Raw genomic sequence first — 18,421 nt, 5'->3', positions numbered from 1 at the left:
GTACAAAAATGAAGGGAGATGTTCGAGTGACTTGAGAAAGTCCAATACGTTGTTATGCTATAAATCTCAACATTTTAATCCATTCAGGAAGTAATTTGCTAATAAATAACTTAAAATCAAGGTAGTAACTCACTCTGCATAACGGAGCTATTATTTTCCACTAGCCATACCCTTGTTTTGGGAAGAAGATGTACAAAACAGAAGTTACATTTTCTGATTCAGACAAAGACAGATTTCCCAGTTGAGTAAACAGAGTCTCAGCTTCCGTTAGGGAAGACTGACTGGCAAACAGATCTCCCTCTACTTGTCTAAAAATGCCTTGAGTGCTGTGAATGTAATTTCAGCCTGAAACTGGGGGTGTGGAGGGGGTTGGTTAGAAAGCAGAGGCAACTCTCACCTGCGGCGGGCCCATCTCGCCTCTGTGGTGAAGCTTCTGTCGCTGGGCCTCCAGGTACTCCTGGAATGGCTTCTGCAGAGACGGACCTATGCCGGGGACAGCACTGGGAGCAGGGACAACCACCCAAGGCAAAGGTACATTTGGGAAGAGAAGAAGGAAAAATGTTAAAGAAAAATCCACTTACCGCCTGGATTCAAAAAGCAGGGACAGGTAGAAAGAGAAAAAAAGTAAAACTATCAGCAGAGCTGGCGAAATCTTCTGAACTCTTTTTGAGCAGATAAAAATTCATCCTTTAAACAACCCTTAGAGGAGAATCATCTCTCCCACCAACGTGTTTGGGAGAAAGTGGGAGCTCAGCTCCTTCCTGCCCGCAGAGCCGACCTCACGGCGGGCGTGAGCTCAGCGGAGGCTGCACCCCCGTGCAGTACAAAGAGTAAAATGAATGACTTCTGAGAAGTCCCACATTTATCACCACCAGTTCCTGTAAGAACTGGTTTGAACCGATTAATAAGGAAATGACTTATGCTTGTGTCATCCCGAGTTGAAAAAGAAACTGCCCGCCCTCTCCCTGACTTGTCCCATCTTCTCAGAGGGGGTGGGGCTTTCTCGGTCCAAGTCCTTATTAGGACAATCTGTGCGTCATCCCTTTCCAAAAAGAATGCATTAGCAAATTTGGGAGGCACCTCCCCCTGGTCAGAAGTCAGTGATTAACAAAGGAACAAAGAAGGAACTCTGAACCTTGAGTCACTTCAGGGCTTATGGTAGACCGCTCGCACAGAAACTGCGGGGCATCACCGAACAGCGTGTTCTCGGGTGATGGGGACCGGGCGCTCTGATGAGTTTCTGCACCCGGAGCTCCCTCTCACCCAGAATCACTGGAGGCAGCGCTGCTCAACCGGTTTGGCAACTGCAGCGCCCGGACTCTCGCTTTAGAAATGCTGGCAGACGGCTTCAAATGGTAACTTGGGGCAACTTCGAAAATCGAACGTCTATTTTCTGTGCCCCTTAGTGCCCCTTTATTTTCCCATCTGTCATCATAGGGCTAAAAGGTAAAGGAGCCCAAGCTCTCTTCTGGGGCCAGCAAAAGGTATTTCAACATGTGCCTAGTGCTCTGCCTTTTAAGTAACTAGTAGATGAACTTCACTTCATTGCTAGAACAATTCAGTTGCTGCTTTCTAGAATAAAAAGCAGAGGAGCTGAGGAAATTTTTTGCTATTATATTACCAAAAGCAGACACTTTTCTTTAATTATTTTAATTGTCAATCAAACACTTAATGAAGTCCTTATTTTGTGCCCAACACTGTAAGTGGTGCTGTGCAGGGGAAATACTCCATGCCCACAAGAGACTCAAACTTACTATGGCGATTCAACACACACACACACACACACACACACACACACACACACACGAACCGATTTGGCAGCAAAAGAATTTACAAATCAACGCTGAATTTGTTGGTACAGAGATATGTTGCAAAAGAAATAGAAGGAGAGAGATCAGTGTCAACCTACAGTCTCAGTCTCTAATTGACTTTTTCCTCTTTTTAGAGTTGGGAAGGGAGAGAGAGAAAGAAACATCAATGTGTGAGAGCTACATCCACCGGTTTGCCTCCCACACGTCCCCAACCTTGGGGTACCTGGCCTGCAACCCAGGCACGTGCCCGTGCCCTGACCGGGAATCGAACTAGCGCAGACCCGCGCTCAACCCACTGAGCCACGCCAGCCAGGGCTCTCAGTGACTTTTAAGTGGCTTTACCAGAAGATCTGTGTCTGAGCTACGTTGCTGTCATCAGCACTGATTCTGACTAGAAAGAGGCAACAACAAACTTTCTCTTTAAAAGCAATTTTCCTTGTGTAGTTCTTTATAGAATGCAAAAGGGAATGCAAATACCACAACTATTTACACTGGAAACAAATCACATGAATATAAAGAAACAGCTCTAGTGAAATATACAAAAAACTGGCATTGAAGACTGCAGATCTGTAAGAACTTTCCTTCAGAAATTGATTCATTCACACTTAATACTTACGCCATTACTTATTTTTTAAAGACGAACAAAGCCTTTTATTTGGGAAGGCTGCAATGATGGTATGCTAATTTAAACAGCGAGGCTGTACAAGAAATTACTTGAAAAGTCCCTTTCCCAACCATTTTCAGGACATGGATTCCATCCCATGCGTCTAGTTTGTGCTCAGACCTTTGCCTTCAGAATGGAGCTGAGCAGAAACGTGGCTTACACTTTCCCTCAAAGCCTTCTTGGGCTCTAGGGTCAAGTAATTATTGAAAGAGAAAATTAAGAACCAATATCCAAATGCCAGGAATGTTCTTATTTTTTGTTTTTGTTGTTGAGGGGAACGAGGGAGGGACTGGCAACAATCATTCTAGACACTCTTCAAAATAATTTGAAAAGATCAATGATTTGCCATTGGAAGTCCTCTTTAGCTGACAGAGATTATATGTCATTATATATTTACACGATAGGCAACTTTCAAAGAATAATCTTGGGCTAATGCTGAGATTAATATTTCAAGGCGCTATAGTTATATGATTTGGAGTTTTTGGTGGTGGGATGGAAGCTGCAGTTTCTCATAAGAGAGGACGGAAATGGTTGAAAATAGAGAAATTAAAAGTTTTTATAGCAACATATTAACCAACACTATCATGAACAAATGGCACATGATCTGAATAAATCTAAAGTGAACATTTTTGACATTTAGGTATTAAGTGTTATATAAACAATGATCAGATCTTCTTAATCTGTTTTTTACATACTCATCAATTTTAGTTTTATTTTCATTTCTCTAGCTCTACAAACAATGGCTTAGGCCAGATGCCTCAGCTTTATAAAAAGCACTCTTACACTAGTTTTCTTAACACTAAAACCGTTTTGGTCATGTATTAGATAAAAATTAGAACCACAGCTGTCACCCTGAACATGCATGTAGGGGAAACAATAACACCAGCCCACAGCCTCATTCTTCCAGTTATTTTCAAGTGGCAGACAAAAGTAAGAGTCCATTCTGACATTTAAGATTAATTTAATGTATTAATAAGGGGCTGGAGGAATAACTTGCATCACAGTTCAGTGGTTTTTTTTAGAGTTGGCTTAGAAATAGCTTAAATGCCATTTTTAAAGCCATTAAATTCAGAGTACCAGTGCCCTGGCTAGGAACTCTCATCTTGACCCATGGTGAGTGAGTGAGTGGAGCCCTCCATGTGCTACTCGGTGCTGATTAAATTTAAAACTATTGTGGTTTTGTGATATAGAAGAATATAAAATAGAAGGATCACAAACACACTGAATTATTTTTCAGTCAACTGTTAAGACTTAAATATGCTTAAACTAGCCTTGTAAATAGCCACTTTCTTTAGGTGAGAAAGCTGTAAATAAAGAAAAAAATAGAAGAGAAACACTGAAATTGATCTCATTTGCTTTTCCTTGCTGTAGACCTTCAACTTGGTGGGTAGAAAAAGCTTGTTTATTTATTTATTTATTTTTTTGGACAGTAATATATTGATATTTATTTTCTTGGCACACACACTTTTCAGGTACTATAACTCATCAAAAACCAAATTTCCAACCAATTATTCTAATAGCAATTTCTGAACATTTGTCACCAATTGTAATAAAGGGAAAAAAAAAAACTCTCAGAAAATGCAAACAAAAGAGCAGGGAAAAAGTAAAGGGAAAAACCACGTAAGTCCAAACCCACTCAAGCTCTGCAGGGGTCTCGTGGGAACACTATGTTGCCGAGCTGGCACCCCTCAGTGTGTGCTAAACCAGAAACAAGACAAACTTCTTGGCAAAATTCTGTCAAGGGCAAAATTCTGACCAATATGCAAACTAAATCTATCATTTTTTCATAGTTTTTAATAGATACGTGACTGCTCCTGGAAATCACTTATCTGGTAAGAGATATGTCTTTTAAATTCTGCCCATATCTGCCCATTACAAAGGTGCACGTTATTCTCTGTACCCACAAAAGCCAGGACACCTTTCGGAGGAAGGACGCCGACCGACAGAGGCTGCGTGAGTGGGGCGTGGCACCTCCACGTTCTCCCAAGGCATAAATTATCCTGTGTTGGTCAGACCGGAGCGCACACCCTTCCTAAAAATTCGTCAGTCATTATTGCTGCTGTTTTCAGGGCGCTCCTTTCAGATTGTGTACCTCTAAAGCTGGTTCACCAGAAACAAGAAATACACCAAGTGATTTACTCTTTTCCATCACAGAGATAGTCATCAAACTAGGGCTTGATGACCTGAAACTTTCCTGTTCATGATTCTGTTTGGATTTTTCCAGCCAGGTGTGTGTTTTTTGTTACTACGTGCCAACATACAACTGCGGCACAGTGCTTAATAACGTAGAAATAACATGAACTTTAAAAAAATGGATTTGTCTTACTGTTTAGCCCTATTCACACAGGGCCTATATAAAGGTTAAGCAGCTCAAATGCCTAAGGGAATTAAATGGGTATTAAAGTAAATTTTTATTTAATATAAGCTTTGTTCCTTAACCATGTTTTTTGAGGATCTTAGCATTAATGTGATCATATTAAATTACACTGGCTTTCCAGAAAACAGTCCAACATGAGTTCCTAGCAAGGTTATAGGGCAATGAACCTTAATCTTTCTTAGAAGAAAGAGTGGGCACATGGTTTTTCACCTTTGTTTCACTGTTTGTTAAGTACTTTGAGGTTGATTTATTTAACATAACTCTGATGATTAATCATATCGTCATATAAGGTGTGATTAGTTAAACCTTTGAAAATGTAAATGTGAGAAAATGTTGTTTTTTAAAGATTTCATTTATATTTTAGAGAGAGGGGAAGGGAGAGACAAAGAGAGGGAGAGAAAGGTCAATGTGTGGTTGCCTCTCACACGCCCCCAACTGGGCACCTGGCCCACAACCCAGGCATGTGTCCTGACTGGGAATTGAACCGATGACCCTTCAGTTCTCAGGCTGCCACTCAACCTACGGAGCCACACCAGCCAGGGTGAGAAGTTTTTAGAATAAGATTCAAGTCAGAAGTAGTACAAAAAGAAAGGGAAAAGAAGGATTTAATCAATTCTTCTGCTTCTATAATTCAGAAAGCATAACAGAGATCTTCTTAAGTAAATTTTTTGAAGTAAATTACCAATGATTCTTATTCATTTATTTTTTTTAGAGAGAGGGGAAGGGAGAAAGAGAGGGAGAGAAACATTGCTGAGGGAGAGAAACATTGCTGTGCGAGAGAAACATCGACTACTTGCCTCTCACATGCCCCAACCAGGGACCTGACCCGCAACCCAGGCATGTGCCCGGACCAGGATTCAAACCTCTGACCTTTTGGTTTGCTGGCCAGTGTTCAACCCACTGAGCCACACAGGCCAGGGCACTACCAATGATTTTTTAAAAATTTTACTGAATTTAGAGAGAGCGAGGAAGGAAGAAAGAGAAATATCAACTTGTCCCATTTATTCACGCATTCATTGGTTGATTCTTTTGTTTTGTGTTTTTAATTTCTTTTTATTGTATTTTTTCCATCACCATTTAGCTCCCCTTTACCCTCCTCCACCTTTGCAATCACCACACTGCATTGGCTGATTCTTGTATGTGCCCTGACCAGGGGTCAAACCCTCAACCTTGGCGTATCAGGACGATGATCTAACCAACTGAGCTAACAGGCGAGTTATGACCAGCACTTTATTGATAGAGGCTTTTTAAGGGCAGAGAAGCCTAGACTAATGGTTTACAAACATTTTTTTTTTCTTTTAATCCTCACCGGAGGACATGATTATTGATTCTAGAGAGAGGGGAAGGGAAGGAGAGAGGGGGGAGAGAAACATCGATTATCTGCCTCTCATACATGCCATGACTGGGGACTAACTAAACCTGCAACCCAGGCACGTGCCCTAAACGGAATGAACCACGACTCTTGGTTTAGGGGATGATGCTCCAACCAACTGAGCTACACCATTCAGGGCTAAAAACATTTTTGATATATGTATATGATATTTATGCAAACAGTAAAATGCACAAAGACAAATTTAAAAGGATAAAATAAAGATAGAACATTTTTAGTTACTTAAAAAATTTTAATTAAATTTATTGGTGTGACATTGGTTAATAAAATTATATAGGTTTCAGGTGCAGATTTCTATAATATATAATCTGTACATTGTATTGTGTGTTCAACACTCCGAGTCAAGTCTCCTTCCATTACTACTTATCCCCCCTCTGCCTCTTCTAAAAATTACTTTAAATGTATTGCTACTTATGATCGCTTTCACACTATCATTAGTGACTACTATTTCAAGGCATATTACACACTTGTCTTTTATTAAGATAGATAACTTCTAAATATTTTGGCTGATTTCTATATGCATATATTAGGAAGAGGTGAAATAGTAATGCTGCGACTTTTTTTGCTGTTTCTTGTGAGTACATTATTTGTATTCTCTTCCTTCTACTGTTTCTTAACAGAAAACTCTTTAATCCACCTGTTTGTGAGCATTAGTTTAGTTAAAATTAGGAATTATAAACTATAAATCTGATTCATGGAGATAGAAAAAATAAAATAAATGGCAACATGCTTTCTGTAAGCCTCCTTTCTATTGCGGGACCTGCACTCTTCCTCTAGCCTATTTGTAGTCCATGGTATATGATCTTCTGGTATGTGGCCTGAAAGAGAGCCTGTCAGACTGATGGTAAGCTACATATATTCACCAGGTATGTACAGCCAAATAAATTTTATATATGTGTGCTACTGTAATAACGTTACATGTTGCAAAAAACACATAAAAAGAAAATAACAAAGATTAAAATAAATATAAATAGAAGTTCAAGACTTCCGGCCAAGATGGAGGCATAGACAGACACGCTGCGTCTCCTTCAACAACTAAGAAGGAATATAACTACCTCGAAACTAGAAACAACCAGAAGTTCCAGAAAATCAAACTGCATGGACGTCCAACAAACAAAGATATAAAGAAGAAATACTCATCCAGACAGGCAGGAGGGGCGGAGCCGGGGCAGAGAGGACGCGGTGTGGTGGTGGCAGGAGCAGCGGGTGCAGCAGGCCAGCGGAAAGCACAGTCGCATGTTTTAAAAAGTCAGGAGGAACACCTGGGCTGTGTTTCCAGCTCTTCACCGGACCTCGAAGCTCACGGTCCCAGCACCCGGGAAAATGAAGCCTCATTGCTTCTGACTGTGCAAACCAGTGGGGTTGGGGTGGAGGCAGAAACTGCCAGTCTCAGCAGAGTCTGCTTGTTTAAAGGGCCCCCATGGTCCTAGAATGTCCGCAGACCCACCCACTCTGGGAATGACAGCCAGGGCAGCAGCTAGAGGGGCGCCAGTCCCATATGGAAGTGGGAGAGGTGCCTGGAGAAGGGGCAAGTGCTGGGCAGGTGGCATTGTTCCCTCTCAGAACCCTCCCCCACATACAGCGCCACAACGTGGTGAAATAGGTCGCCCTGTACTGATGAACCCCTAAGGCTCCGCCCCTTACAATGTAACAGGAGCGACAGCTCTACCTGGGACGAGGAGGCAAACAAACACAAGAGCCTGTCAGAATGAGGATACAGAGAAGTATGGCCCAAAAGAGGGAACGGATCAAGGTTCCAGTGGGAAAACTAAGCGACAAGGAGATAGCCAACCTAACAGACTCGGAATTCAAAACACTGGTGATAAAGATGCTCACAGGCTTGACAGATATACTTGAGTATGGCAAACACATAAGAGAAGAAGTGAAGGTTATGCTAAGTGAAACGAAGGAAAATCCACACAAAACCAATGGTGAAGGGAAGGGAACCGGGGTTCAAATCAATGATTTGGAACATAAGGAAGAAAAAAACAGTCAAGCAGTGCAGAATGAGGAAGCAAAAATTGATAAAAATGAGGAAAACTTCCCAAATTTTGCGAAGGAGGTGGACAAACAGGTCTGGGAAGCACAGAGGGTCCTGGGCGAGCTGGACCCATAGAGGACCACACCAAGACACATCATGATTGAGATGCCAAAGGTGAAAGATAAAGAGAGAGTCCTGTGGACAGCAAGAGACAGGTGGAGAGTTGCCTACAGGGGGATGCCTATAGGACTATCAGCTGATTTCTCAGAGGACACTTTGCAGGCAGGAAGGGACTGGCAAGAAGTATTCAAGGTGATGAAAAGCAACCTACAACCAAGATTACTCTATCCAGCAAAGCTATCATTTGGAATGGAAGGCAGATGAAGTGCTTCCCAGACAAGGTAAAGCTAAAGGAGTTCATCATCACCAAGCCATTATTATATGAAATGTCAAAAGGACTTACTTAAGAAAAAGAAGATCAAAACTATGAACACTAAAATAACAACAAACTCACAACTATCAACAACTGAATCTAAAAAATAAAAAGAAAACCCAACTAAGCAAACCAGGATAGAACAGCATCATAGGTATGGGGATCATTTGGAGGGTTATCAGCTGGGAGGGAGAAGGGGAGAAATGGGGAAATGGTGCAGAGATTAAGAAGCATAATTGGTTGGTACAAAATAGGGAAGTTAAGAATAATATAGGAAAGGGTAAAGCCAAAGAACTTGTATGCACGACCCATGGACATGAACTAAGGGGGGTGGGATTGCTGGAGGGAAGAGGGTTACTGGGCAGAGGGGAGCAAAGAGGAAAAGAACTGCGACTACTGTAACAACATAATCAATAAAATATACTTTAAAAAATATATATATATATAAAAATAGAAGTTCTATAATTTTAGTTGCACTCTGATAGTGAAGACTACCGGTTTAGACCATGAAGCTAAACTGCAAGGGGTACAAATATTATATCTTGTTCGCAAAAGGTAAAAAATCTCTTAAGGCTTAGTTAGCAGACCAACTCAATGCAAGGCTGCTAGGTAATATATTAGAGGGGAAAAATTTAGTTGCTAAAGATGTGGGCTGGCTGTTTTTCGCTCATCCTTCTGAGAGACCACTATGAAGATGGCCTGTAAGAATCTGGAAAATCAAGCCTCAAGGGTCTGAAATTCTGTGCTCACAGTTAAAGCTTATGTTTCAAGTGAATATCAGGATCTTTTGAATTTTCTTGATTGATTGAGGATTACTGTATGTAAATCAATATATCAACTTTATCTCTGATCCCAGAGAAATCCTCCATCAGTTGAGATTTGGCCCAGGAGCACAGGAGCAGAGCCCTAAGTAGAAAATGGTTCTGTTCCAGATTGAAGCCAACAGACTCTGCGGCTGAGGAGAGTGACCTGTACTCCCTACGGCACTACGAGGATACGAGGATAGGTTTTCCGGGATGAAGCAAAAGCTCCACATCCCACTCCCATTCCACCTTTTGTACGAGAGACAATGGCAGTGTGACAGAAGTTCAGTAACAAGAGGGACTAGAAATTTTCTTTCTTAATAACAGTCTTATAAATAATTCTTTGTTTTCAGAAATGTCACATTTTAGTCAAACATTGTAGTTAAAATTTCCTCCCCACCCCCAAGGCAGTGATCTAAACAGGCTTAACGGTTAGTATTTTAATGAGTTGTCATTTCCTGTCTGATAAAGATTCTCACAGTATTTAACCACCAGTTTCCCTGGGCCCCAGCCAGTACTACAGTTCTACTCATCATGACTCAGAATGGCTCTCAGGCTCCTGGCTTGACTGAGCGCCGACAGACTGCCCTCCGAAGGAAACTGTCTTTCCTCCTAAGGTAGAATGCTATGGAAAGGAGGAAGGGAGAGTTTATCACGCAATCTTTCTTAAGAAGCCAAAGGCCATCATGCGGACTTCCGTTAATACTTACAGCCTTTCAGAGGTTAGAGAAAGAAAAAAGAAAGAGAAACAAATCGATATCTAATTAACCCAATCATATGACAAAGAAATGAACTGGTGCTAACTGCAAATCAACTTATATTTAACCTTAGTAAAAATGAGGTCCCATGATCCTGTGTGACTTGAATGAAAGTGTTATTAATTTTCCCATTTAATTGAATGGAGAATATGAATCTTTGAAGTTAATAGTATAAGAAAAAATATTCTACTTGCATTTGGATCTGAAGTGTGGTAGCCCACCCAAACCAAGTGCCTTTAGATCTCAGGATCTTGGAAGAGTACCATAGTAAAATAAATTCAGAATAAAAATTATGCAACACATAAACAACCTAAGGCTTTCTCATTTATACAAGTTTGGGTTGACAGTCTCTGGCACCATTTAAAATACGTTGTGATTCAATCTCAGGATCTGGAATTAAAGTGTATTGCATTTCACTCACATCTGTGCCCCTTTCAGATTATTAAAGGTTCTTTTGTACTCAAGTTAGTCCATTGTATGCTAAGTCGTATTAGAAACACACGACACCATCCCTTTCTTAGCGACTGTGTAGAAGGAAGACCATTGCTTTATCTAGAAACATCAGGTATACTGCTGTTACTGCCTCACAACATATTTCTATTACAGTACAGGCAACTTTCAAAAAGAGTTTGCAATTTTCCTTGCTTTTGAACACTTGAAATTGTTTTCTATAAGAGTCAGAATGAAGGTACAACCTCCTTATAATTAGCAGCTATTCTTTGAAATATGTTATCATTCAAGGGAAGCTTTTGAAAATAAAACCTCATTTCAGAATTTAGACTTGAGCATGGGAGCCAAGCAGACACTTAGGCTAATGAATGAGGCCAGCACTAAAGGCGTGGTCTGTAAGAGCCGAGTAAAAGTGACTGGCTGCCAAAACAAAACCTGGTAAAAATCAACTGACTTCGGCTATTGAAAATGACAGATTGGCGGACGCTTTCTATGGTGACAAACTAATCTGTGGCTGGCTTGAAGAACCAGTGAATTATAAGAATAAAATCAGCAACAGGGACCCATAGACCTAAAGGTCAAAAATAAAGAAGAGTTTGCAGAATTTTAAATTTAAGGTGACATGGCATGGAAGCTTACTGGCTTTTAGATCATTCAGAGTGGTGTGATGATGATTGGGTAAAAAAAAGTGACAGTACCGATTGGAAATCAATGTCATCTAAGAACAATCCAATTATTCCAACCACTACTTAGGCAGAAAATCACTAAATGGAGTACATATGAAAAAAAAGTCACGATTTCTTCCATCAGAGAACTTGATCTAGTAGGGTGATGAAAGAAAAAGACGCATGTAAATCTACAATAGAAAACCCAGCAGGTTTCTCAAAGTAACACTGGTAGTAACTACTTTTAGCTGTGCCAGGTACATGCACGTGTGAATGAGAGGAGAGCGGACAGACAGAAAGAACTCATGCTGACTCCCTATTCAATTCACAAAGCAGCCATTTGAAACCGACACTCGTCCACATTTTCAGCTTCAAGCGGATTACCTCACTGCCTTCCAGTGCTCGCCCAATGTCCCTCTCTCCTACCTCGGGAACAGTGGGTGCTCACTAAATGCTGATTTCCAACCCACACCCTTCTGTTTATTCATTTCTAGTTCCACCTCTAGCTTTTTACCAGCCTCCCCCTCAGCCTAAAATACAAAGAGGTCTCTCCTAATAATGAATGAATGAATTCACTGAGCCAACAAATATTTACAGAACACTTAAAATGTGTCAAGCCTGACCTTGGCCTCCCTTTTCCTTTACCCAGCAATTCTATGCAATCCAATATAACGGGGTTTTAGTTTTCATCATTCTACAGAAATGCTCTAATTATGGTTAATAGTAACTTCCTAATATTGGGTTGGCCAAAAAGTTCGTTTGGTCTTTTCCTGTAAGATGGCTCTAGTAGTGTTTAGTTGTCTGTAACTTCATTTGAAACAATTCTGTTAGACTGTATTGTGACAACTGTCATATCAGCATGCATTAAAAAAAAGTTTATCAAAATCGGTGAATTTTTGTGTAGCCATTTTAATATTAAAAGATGGAAGAAAATACGCAACATTTCAGCATATTATGCTTTATTATTTCAAGAATGGTAAAAATGCAACTGCAATGCAAAAAACATTTGTGCAGTGTATGGAGAAGATGCTGTGATTGACTGAATGCGGCAAAAGTGGTTTGTGAAGTGTTGTGTTGGAGATTTCTCGCTGGATGACGCTCCACGATTAGGTAGACTAGTTGAAGCTAATAAAGATCGAATCGACACATTAATTGAGAACAATCAACATTATACCACATGGGAGAGAGCCGACATACTCAAAATATACAAATCGATAAAGTTATTGGTGAAAATGAAACAATATATCTTTTTTTAAATGAAAAAACAAACAGACTCTTTGGCCAACTCAATACAATGTCAATTTCTCACGTTAACAGACAACCTAACTCCAGAATTCCTTTTTAACCTTTAACTATGCTGCCTCCCAAAATCAGTAACAAAAGAGTTAAGAGTAAAAAAAGAAGATAAGCTAACAGGAAAAGGACATGAAAAGGAAAGAGTTTTCTACAAAACAAAACAAAATTCAACTGAGTAAATTTTAAAGACCTTATTGGCCTTATTCTACAATTCATCCCATCTAGCAGACAGAAAGGAGCTCTGGCCCTGGCCGGGTGGCTCAGTGGTTGGAGCATTGGCCCATATACCAAAAGGTTGTGGGTTCAATTCCCTGTGAGGGCAGACACGTAGGTTTTGGGTTCAATCCCCATTTGGGGTGCATACAAGGAGGCAACCAATCAATGTTTCTCACATCCATGTCTCCCTCTGTCTCTCTGTCTCCCCCTTCCTCTCTAGAATCAATAAACATATCCTCAAATAAGGATTAAAAAAAAAAGAAAGAAAGAAATTTTGAAAACTATATAAAATGAAAGAAGTCTTTTATAGTCAGGGGGACAGAACAAAGAAGTTACTAGGCAAAGAGCAGATAGTTTCAGGCAAGGTCACCTTCCTTTGGGGGAAGGCAGGGGTCCATCAGGCAGGTTACCTTTCTAGCACTGACCAGGTAATTACAGATTGACTAGTTTAAGATTCCACTGCTGGGAGAGGTCGAAACTGTTTTAAGTTAGGTAGGTATTAAGACTCAGTTTGGTATCGTGGACTTAGCACAAGTGTCTCTTTTTTAACACTACCTAAATTACAGAAGATTATGATAAGATCAGTGTATATAACTGAGTCTCAGCACCTGGGGTCTTAAAACCTATATATCATTTTTCAGTTAATACAAATATTTGTTCTCCACACTCCTATAACTTTTCCTGATTATTTTACAATGATCAAAGTTAAAGACAATCAAGTACATGAACCATTTTATACTTAAAAAAATAAAAGGATAGATTTTCTTTCTGTAGAAGACAAAGTCCCGGCCAAGACAGCTCATTCTGACCACTTGTTATAGAGCGAGGAACAAGAAACAGTATTAAGATTCAAACATTAATTACTCACTGGTTAAAATGATCTCTGTTGTCACAGGCAAGTCTGACTCTGAGGTCAAATATTAAGTTAACTCAATAATAGGAGACAGCAAAGAAGAACATGGAACATTCTGTATCTGGTAAAAAGTCCCTGCTCCAGCCAGCCCCATCCCCCAAGTTCAATGATTGAGTTATGGAAACTTTCTTGTGTGGTAAAACTGGAGACTTTGTCTTCTAATAAGAGGCTGGCAACGTGACAATGAGCCAATGTTCTGCATATGGTTTGTTATGGGTCATATGCTTAACGTTATTTTCTGGAAATTCTCATCTCCCTTTGGTGAGAATACTGAACATGTCATGACTCTAAAGTTAAGACTCAGTTCTCTTTAAGAAATGTATCCAGGTTGTTCTCATTGGAGAAAGTCTAAGATTAAATAAAAATCAGTTTAGCCCTGGCTTGTGTGGCTCAGTGGATTGAGTGCCCCACTGCGAGCCAAGGGCTCGCCGGGTCAATTCCCAGTCAGGGCACATGTCTGCGTTGCAGGCCAGGTCCCTGTTTGGGGGCGTGCAAGAGGTAACCACACATTGATGTTTCTCTCCCCCTCTTTCTCCCTCCTTTACCCTCTTTCTAAAAATAAATAAAACCTTTTAAAAAATGAATTTAAATCTTTAAAAATATATAAAAAGACAGCAATAAATATAATGCATTTGAAGGTCTAAAGCTCCCTGGTTCTTAGTTCTGTCCCTTGACTTATTTAACCTTAGGATACACTAAAGAGTGAAAAGCTTCATTACATGCCTAATCTTTTTTCAGAACATTCTTCTGTCCTCCTGCCAAATATAGCATAAACCAAAAAGCTTCTTCTTAAGGCTATTATTTGTATTCTAACCCCTCTCAGAATATCTGATTCATAACATCTGCTCAGATTTCTATAAATCACTAACAAACTCTTTGATTTAGAAATAGATAATAGGGATACCTTTCCCTGATCCTAATGACACTGGCGATTACTGTTCAGAACGCTCCAAGAAATAAATCTACTACTTATTATTGCCAAAAAGAATCATTTACTTTTATTTATTTATTTATTTTTAAAGATTCCTAAAATTTACTTTTAAAGAGTGGGGAAGGGGGGCAGACAGAGAGGGAGAGAAACATCAATGTGTGTGAGATGCCCCTCACATGCCCCTAAGCAGGGACCCAGCCCACAACCCGGCCACGTGCCCTGACTGAGAATCTAACGGGTGACCTTTCAGTTCTCAGGCCGGCGCCCAACCCACTGAGCCGCACCAGCCGGGGGGAGAATCATTTACTTTTAAAATTACAGTAACATTTGGAATTTCAAATGCAAAAAGAAAACTCCAAAACCATTATTCTCCAGAGCACTTGAGATCTTGCTCCCCAGTATATACTGTCAGTTTGGCTCAAATACAGCCTTATATAAAAAAATTTTTTTTAAATAAAATTACAGTAGATTTTGAAGGTAGGGCTTACATTCTTTGTGGGAACTTAGGACTATCATATAATGGGCACACTGTTGATACTAGAGGCAAAAGCATACATAGGGTGTCATATTTAGTTGGGTCACTCTGTAGTTCCATTGAGATGGGCAGCCCTTTGGGGATCGACTTCCTTCAGTCATCAGCGTAGCATTCAAACCCGTATAAAATTAATACTAAACCTCCCCATTAGAGATGTAACTGGTTAACACTAACTCTTTGCCTGCCACCTGGGGGGAGGTGAGGAGCCTGGCCTGGCAGGCCACAGGCACACCAGTAGTGAGATTTTGCTCAGTTTTGGCCCTAGACAAACTAAGTTATCTTATCAAAACTAAGGGTTATCTTGCTTTCAATCTCTCTATTATTTACCGTATCCCTCTTCTGTGTTGTCCCTTTCATTGTACCCTTAGGCTCCTTACCATGTGCTCAACTACCCTACACTAAGAAACGCTCATATTTGTTCAAAACAGCAAAATGGGAGAGTGGATGAATAATTACCCAATGGAATATATGACAGTCAAAATAAATAATTTCAGCAACACACAATAATATTAGCAATATAATAAGTGAAAAGTCCTAAAATATTATAGTATGAACCCCTTTTTATGAATTAAAAAAGAACTAAAATAAAAAATTATTAGAACTCATTTCCTTATCAATAAAAGGGGGATAAACAGCCATCATACATGAGAAGTAAACAGAACTAATTATTGTATGTACACGTAGAATGTTTAGTACGTTCAAAAAATCGAATTCTCAAGAATTACTTATATAATCTTTGATGAAAAACTTTGTCCAGGTTAAAGGCATTTTACAGATCAGAGAAGAAGGTTCAGAAATGGGTACTTTCTTCAAGGAGAAGCAGGCCTGCCCTTGATCTTCCCTGAGAACACACAAAATAGTCACCCAGAAGTCCACCTTTCCGTCCAGTCAGTAGAAACTTTTGAAAATGAGACTTTGAGAACACAGGTAACATCAAACTTAAGAGGAAAGGCATTTTAAAAACTCACGTGCCTTGGAATGTTAAATCACTGATATAAATATGGTTCAACTAAACTATGTAACATTTTGATATAGGACATTTCACATTCTGACTGAAAGTTGGAAAGGGTATCAGAAGCCTCCTAAACTGGAAAAAGAATGCTTGCTACTCAGCTGATGTTGTTTGATAGAACAGTGAACATGAAATGAAATAACTGTGGTAGAGTTCACATTCGAATCTGGATCTGCTTTGTCCAAAGTCTTCATCTTCCACTCTGTAGCTGTCCGTTTTCTTGAGATTCATTTTTCGTTTTTCCTTGCCTTAGTATCTCAAAATTTTATTTTAAATTTGAACTGTTGCTAACTTTTTTTCTTGTCTTTTGACTTTCTTATCTCTACCATGGCAATTCATCACTCCCTTAACTGTAGGCACATAGTTTTAAATATCCTTCGATAGGCTGTATTCCAAACTTTACTAGTTTAATTTGATGCCATGCTATACTATTTAGAGTTTTAACAGTGTAAAGAGGGAAAACAAACGAATAGTCAAAGGAGAGTGTTTCTATGGCAAGCTACAGGTGGCGTTTTGACTTCATTCAGCTCAGCAATGGGTCTAGGAAATCAATTTGACCATCTGCTTTCCCTTTTCTGAAATAAACTGCTAAGCTACTTATTATGATATAAAATAACTTTAGCTCTAATAAGAATTCTTTCTCTGGTGTTTAACTTAATTATTAGCCTAGGTTTAGTGAGTCCATTTACTATCACTTGAACACTTATTATTTATTCTATTTAATATACTGTTCAGAAAAGAAGCTGATGAAATAACCCCTGTGGACAGTATTAGGGAAAAGGTGAAGAAGTCAGGACATACCAACATCTGTCTCCTGAAAACAGTTTTTAAAATATGACACCACCCTTCTAGTTCAATAAAGATCAAGATTCAGTAGGTCATGAATATCTTAGAATAAGTTTATGTGAAACCATCTTTACGAAGAAAGGATCCCTGAAGTTTTTTGAGGGGCTGGGCTAGAGGAGATAGTAAAGGGAAGGAAATTCTGACTGTGAAAAACATAAGAAATTCTATCTTTAAAAATGACGGTTTAAGCTTAAAGACACTTTTACTTCTATTTACTATAGATAAGTAATAGAACTTCTGAAAAACTCCAAAGGCTAGAGGAACAGAAAAACCTGGGCCATACATATCATTTGCTAATGTTTATTGGCCAGATCTTTAAATTTAGACATGATGTGTTCATTTATTTACCAGATATTCATATAGCACCTGCTTTGTGTCAATCAAGATGCCAGGTGCTGTGGGTAAAATAGTGAATAAAAATAGGCATGACCTCTGACACTACAAAGCTTATAGGTTACTGGTAGAAGGACAATAATAACATGCTCTCAAATATAAATGTAAATGTACAACTGTCATTACATGTAGTACATGCTGTTGTGAACACAGGTCCCTAGGAAAGAAGGTATTTGACCTTGTCAGAGAAGGTGCTTTGTGACTGTAATAGCTAGAATCTAAAGGACATTATTTAGACCAGAGTTCTCAATGGGCTAGTGGTGGTAGTGGGGTATACTTGCCATGGGACATTGGGCAATGTTTGGGGACATTTCTGATTGTCACAATAGGGAGATACCACTGGCATCTAGTGAGTAGAGAATAAGGATGCAGCTAAGTATCTTAAAATGCACACAACAATCCCCCACAACAAAAAATTATCTGGCTTAAAATGTCAACAGTGCCAAGGTTGAGAAATCCTGACCTAGGCAAAGGGAAAAACACGAGTCAAGACAGTGGTGGGAGACTCAAGCAGAGAAAATGACAGGAGCCAGACCATTCAACACTTTATAGACCATGTTAGGGAAGTTCAGCACCACTTAAAAATAAAGGGGAAAAAATAAAGGATTTCAAGAAGAAGAGGAGCAGGGAGTGAGGACAGCGGTAGCGACTTGCTCAGGGTAAGATTTCTTTAATGAAACTGGCTGTGGGTGGATGAGAGAGGTAGCTAACTATTCTAACTTTTTAGAAACTCCACGGGCTGGGGAAAGAAAAGGGGTTAGTGGTGAGGATGTAAAAGCAGCCAAGAAACTTCCTTCTGGAAGTTCGTGGCACAGGAAAAGGAGAAAGGAAGAAGGGAGTGGGCTATGAGCGCATCCCTCCTATAACGTGGCTTTATGGGGCAGTTAGCTAAGTGTATGTCCTGCACAATTCTCTCAAGGTGGAACTGTCATCTCTGAGAGGTGCCT

At 39.8% G+C, this 18,421-nt stretch overlaps 1 protein-coding gene across 4 annotated transcripts in view; it reads right to left on the bottom strand.

Annotated features, from left to right (window-relative positions):
- VMP1 (vacuole membrane protein 1) overlaps positions 1–18,421 on the bottom strand; it is a 115,002-nt gene that overhangs the window by 1,507 nt on the left and 95,074 nt on the right. For all 4 annotated transcript variants that reach the window (XM_090292605.1, XM_090292607.1, XM_090292609.1 and 1 more), the window contains exon 11: positions 398–500. In XM_090292605.1, the coding sequence (XP_090148731.1) occupies positions 398–500 (103 nt within the window). The remainder of the gene's footprint in view (positions 1–397; positions 501–18,421) is intronic.

Source organism: Furipterus horrens, unplaced genomic scaffold (assembly GCF_987537825.1).
Source record: "Furipterus horrens unplaced genomic scaffold, mFurHor1.1.pri manual_scaffold_11, whole genome shotgun sequence".
NCBI classification, from domain to species: Eukaryota; Metazoa; Chordata; class Mammalia; order Chiroptera; family Furipteridae; genus Furipterus; species Furipterus horrens.
This window is presented reverse-complemented; position numbering and strand designations above follow the sequence as displayed.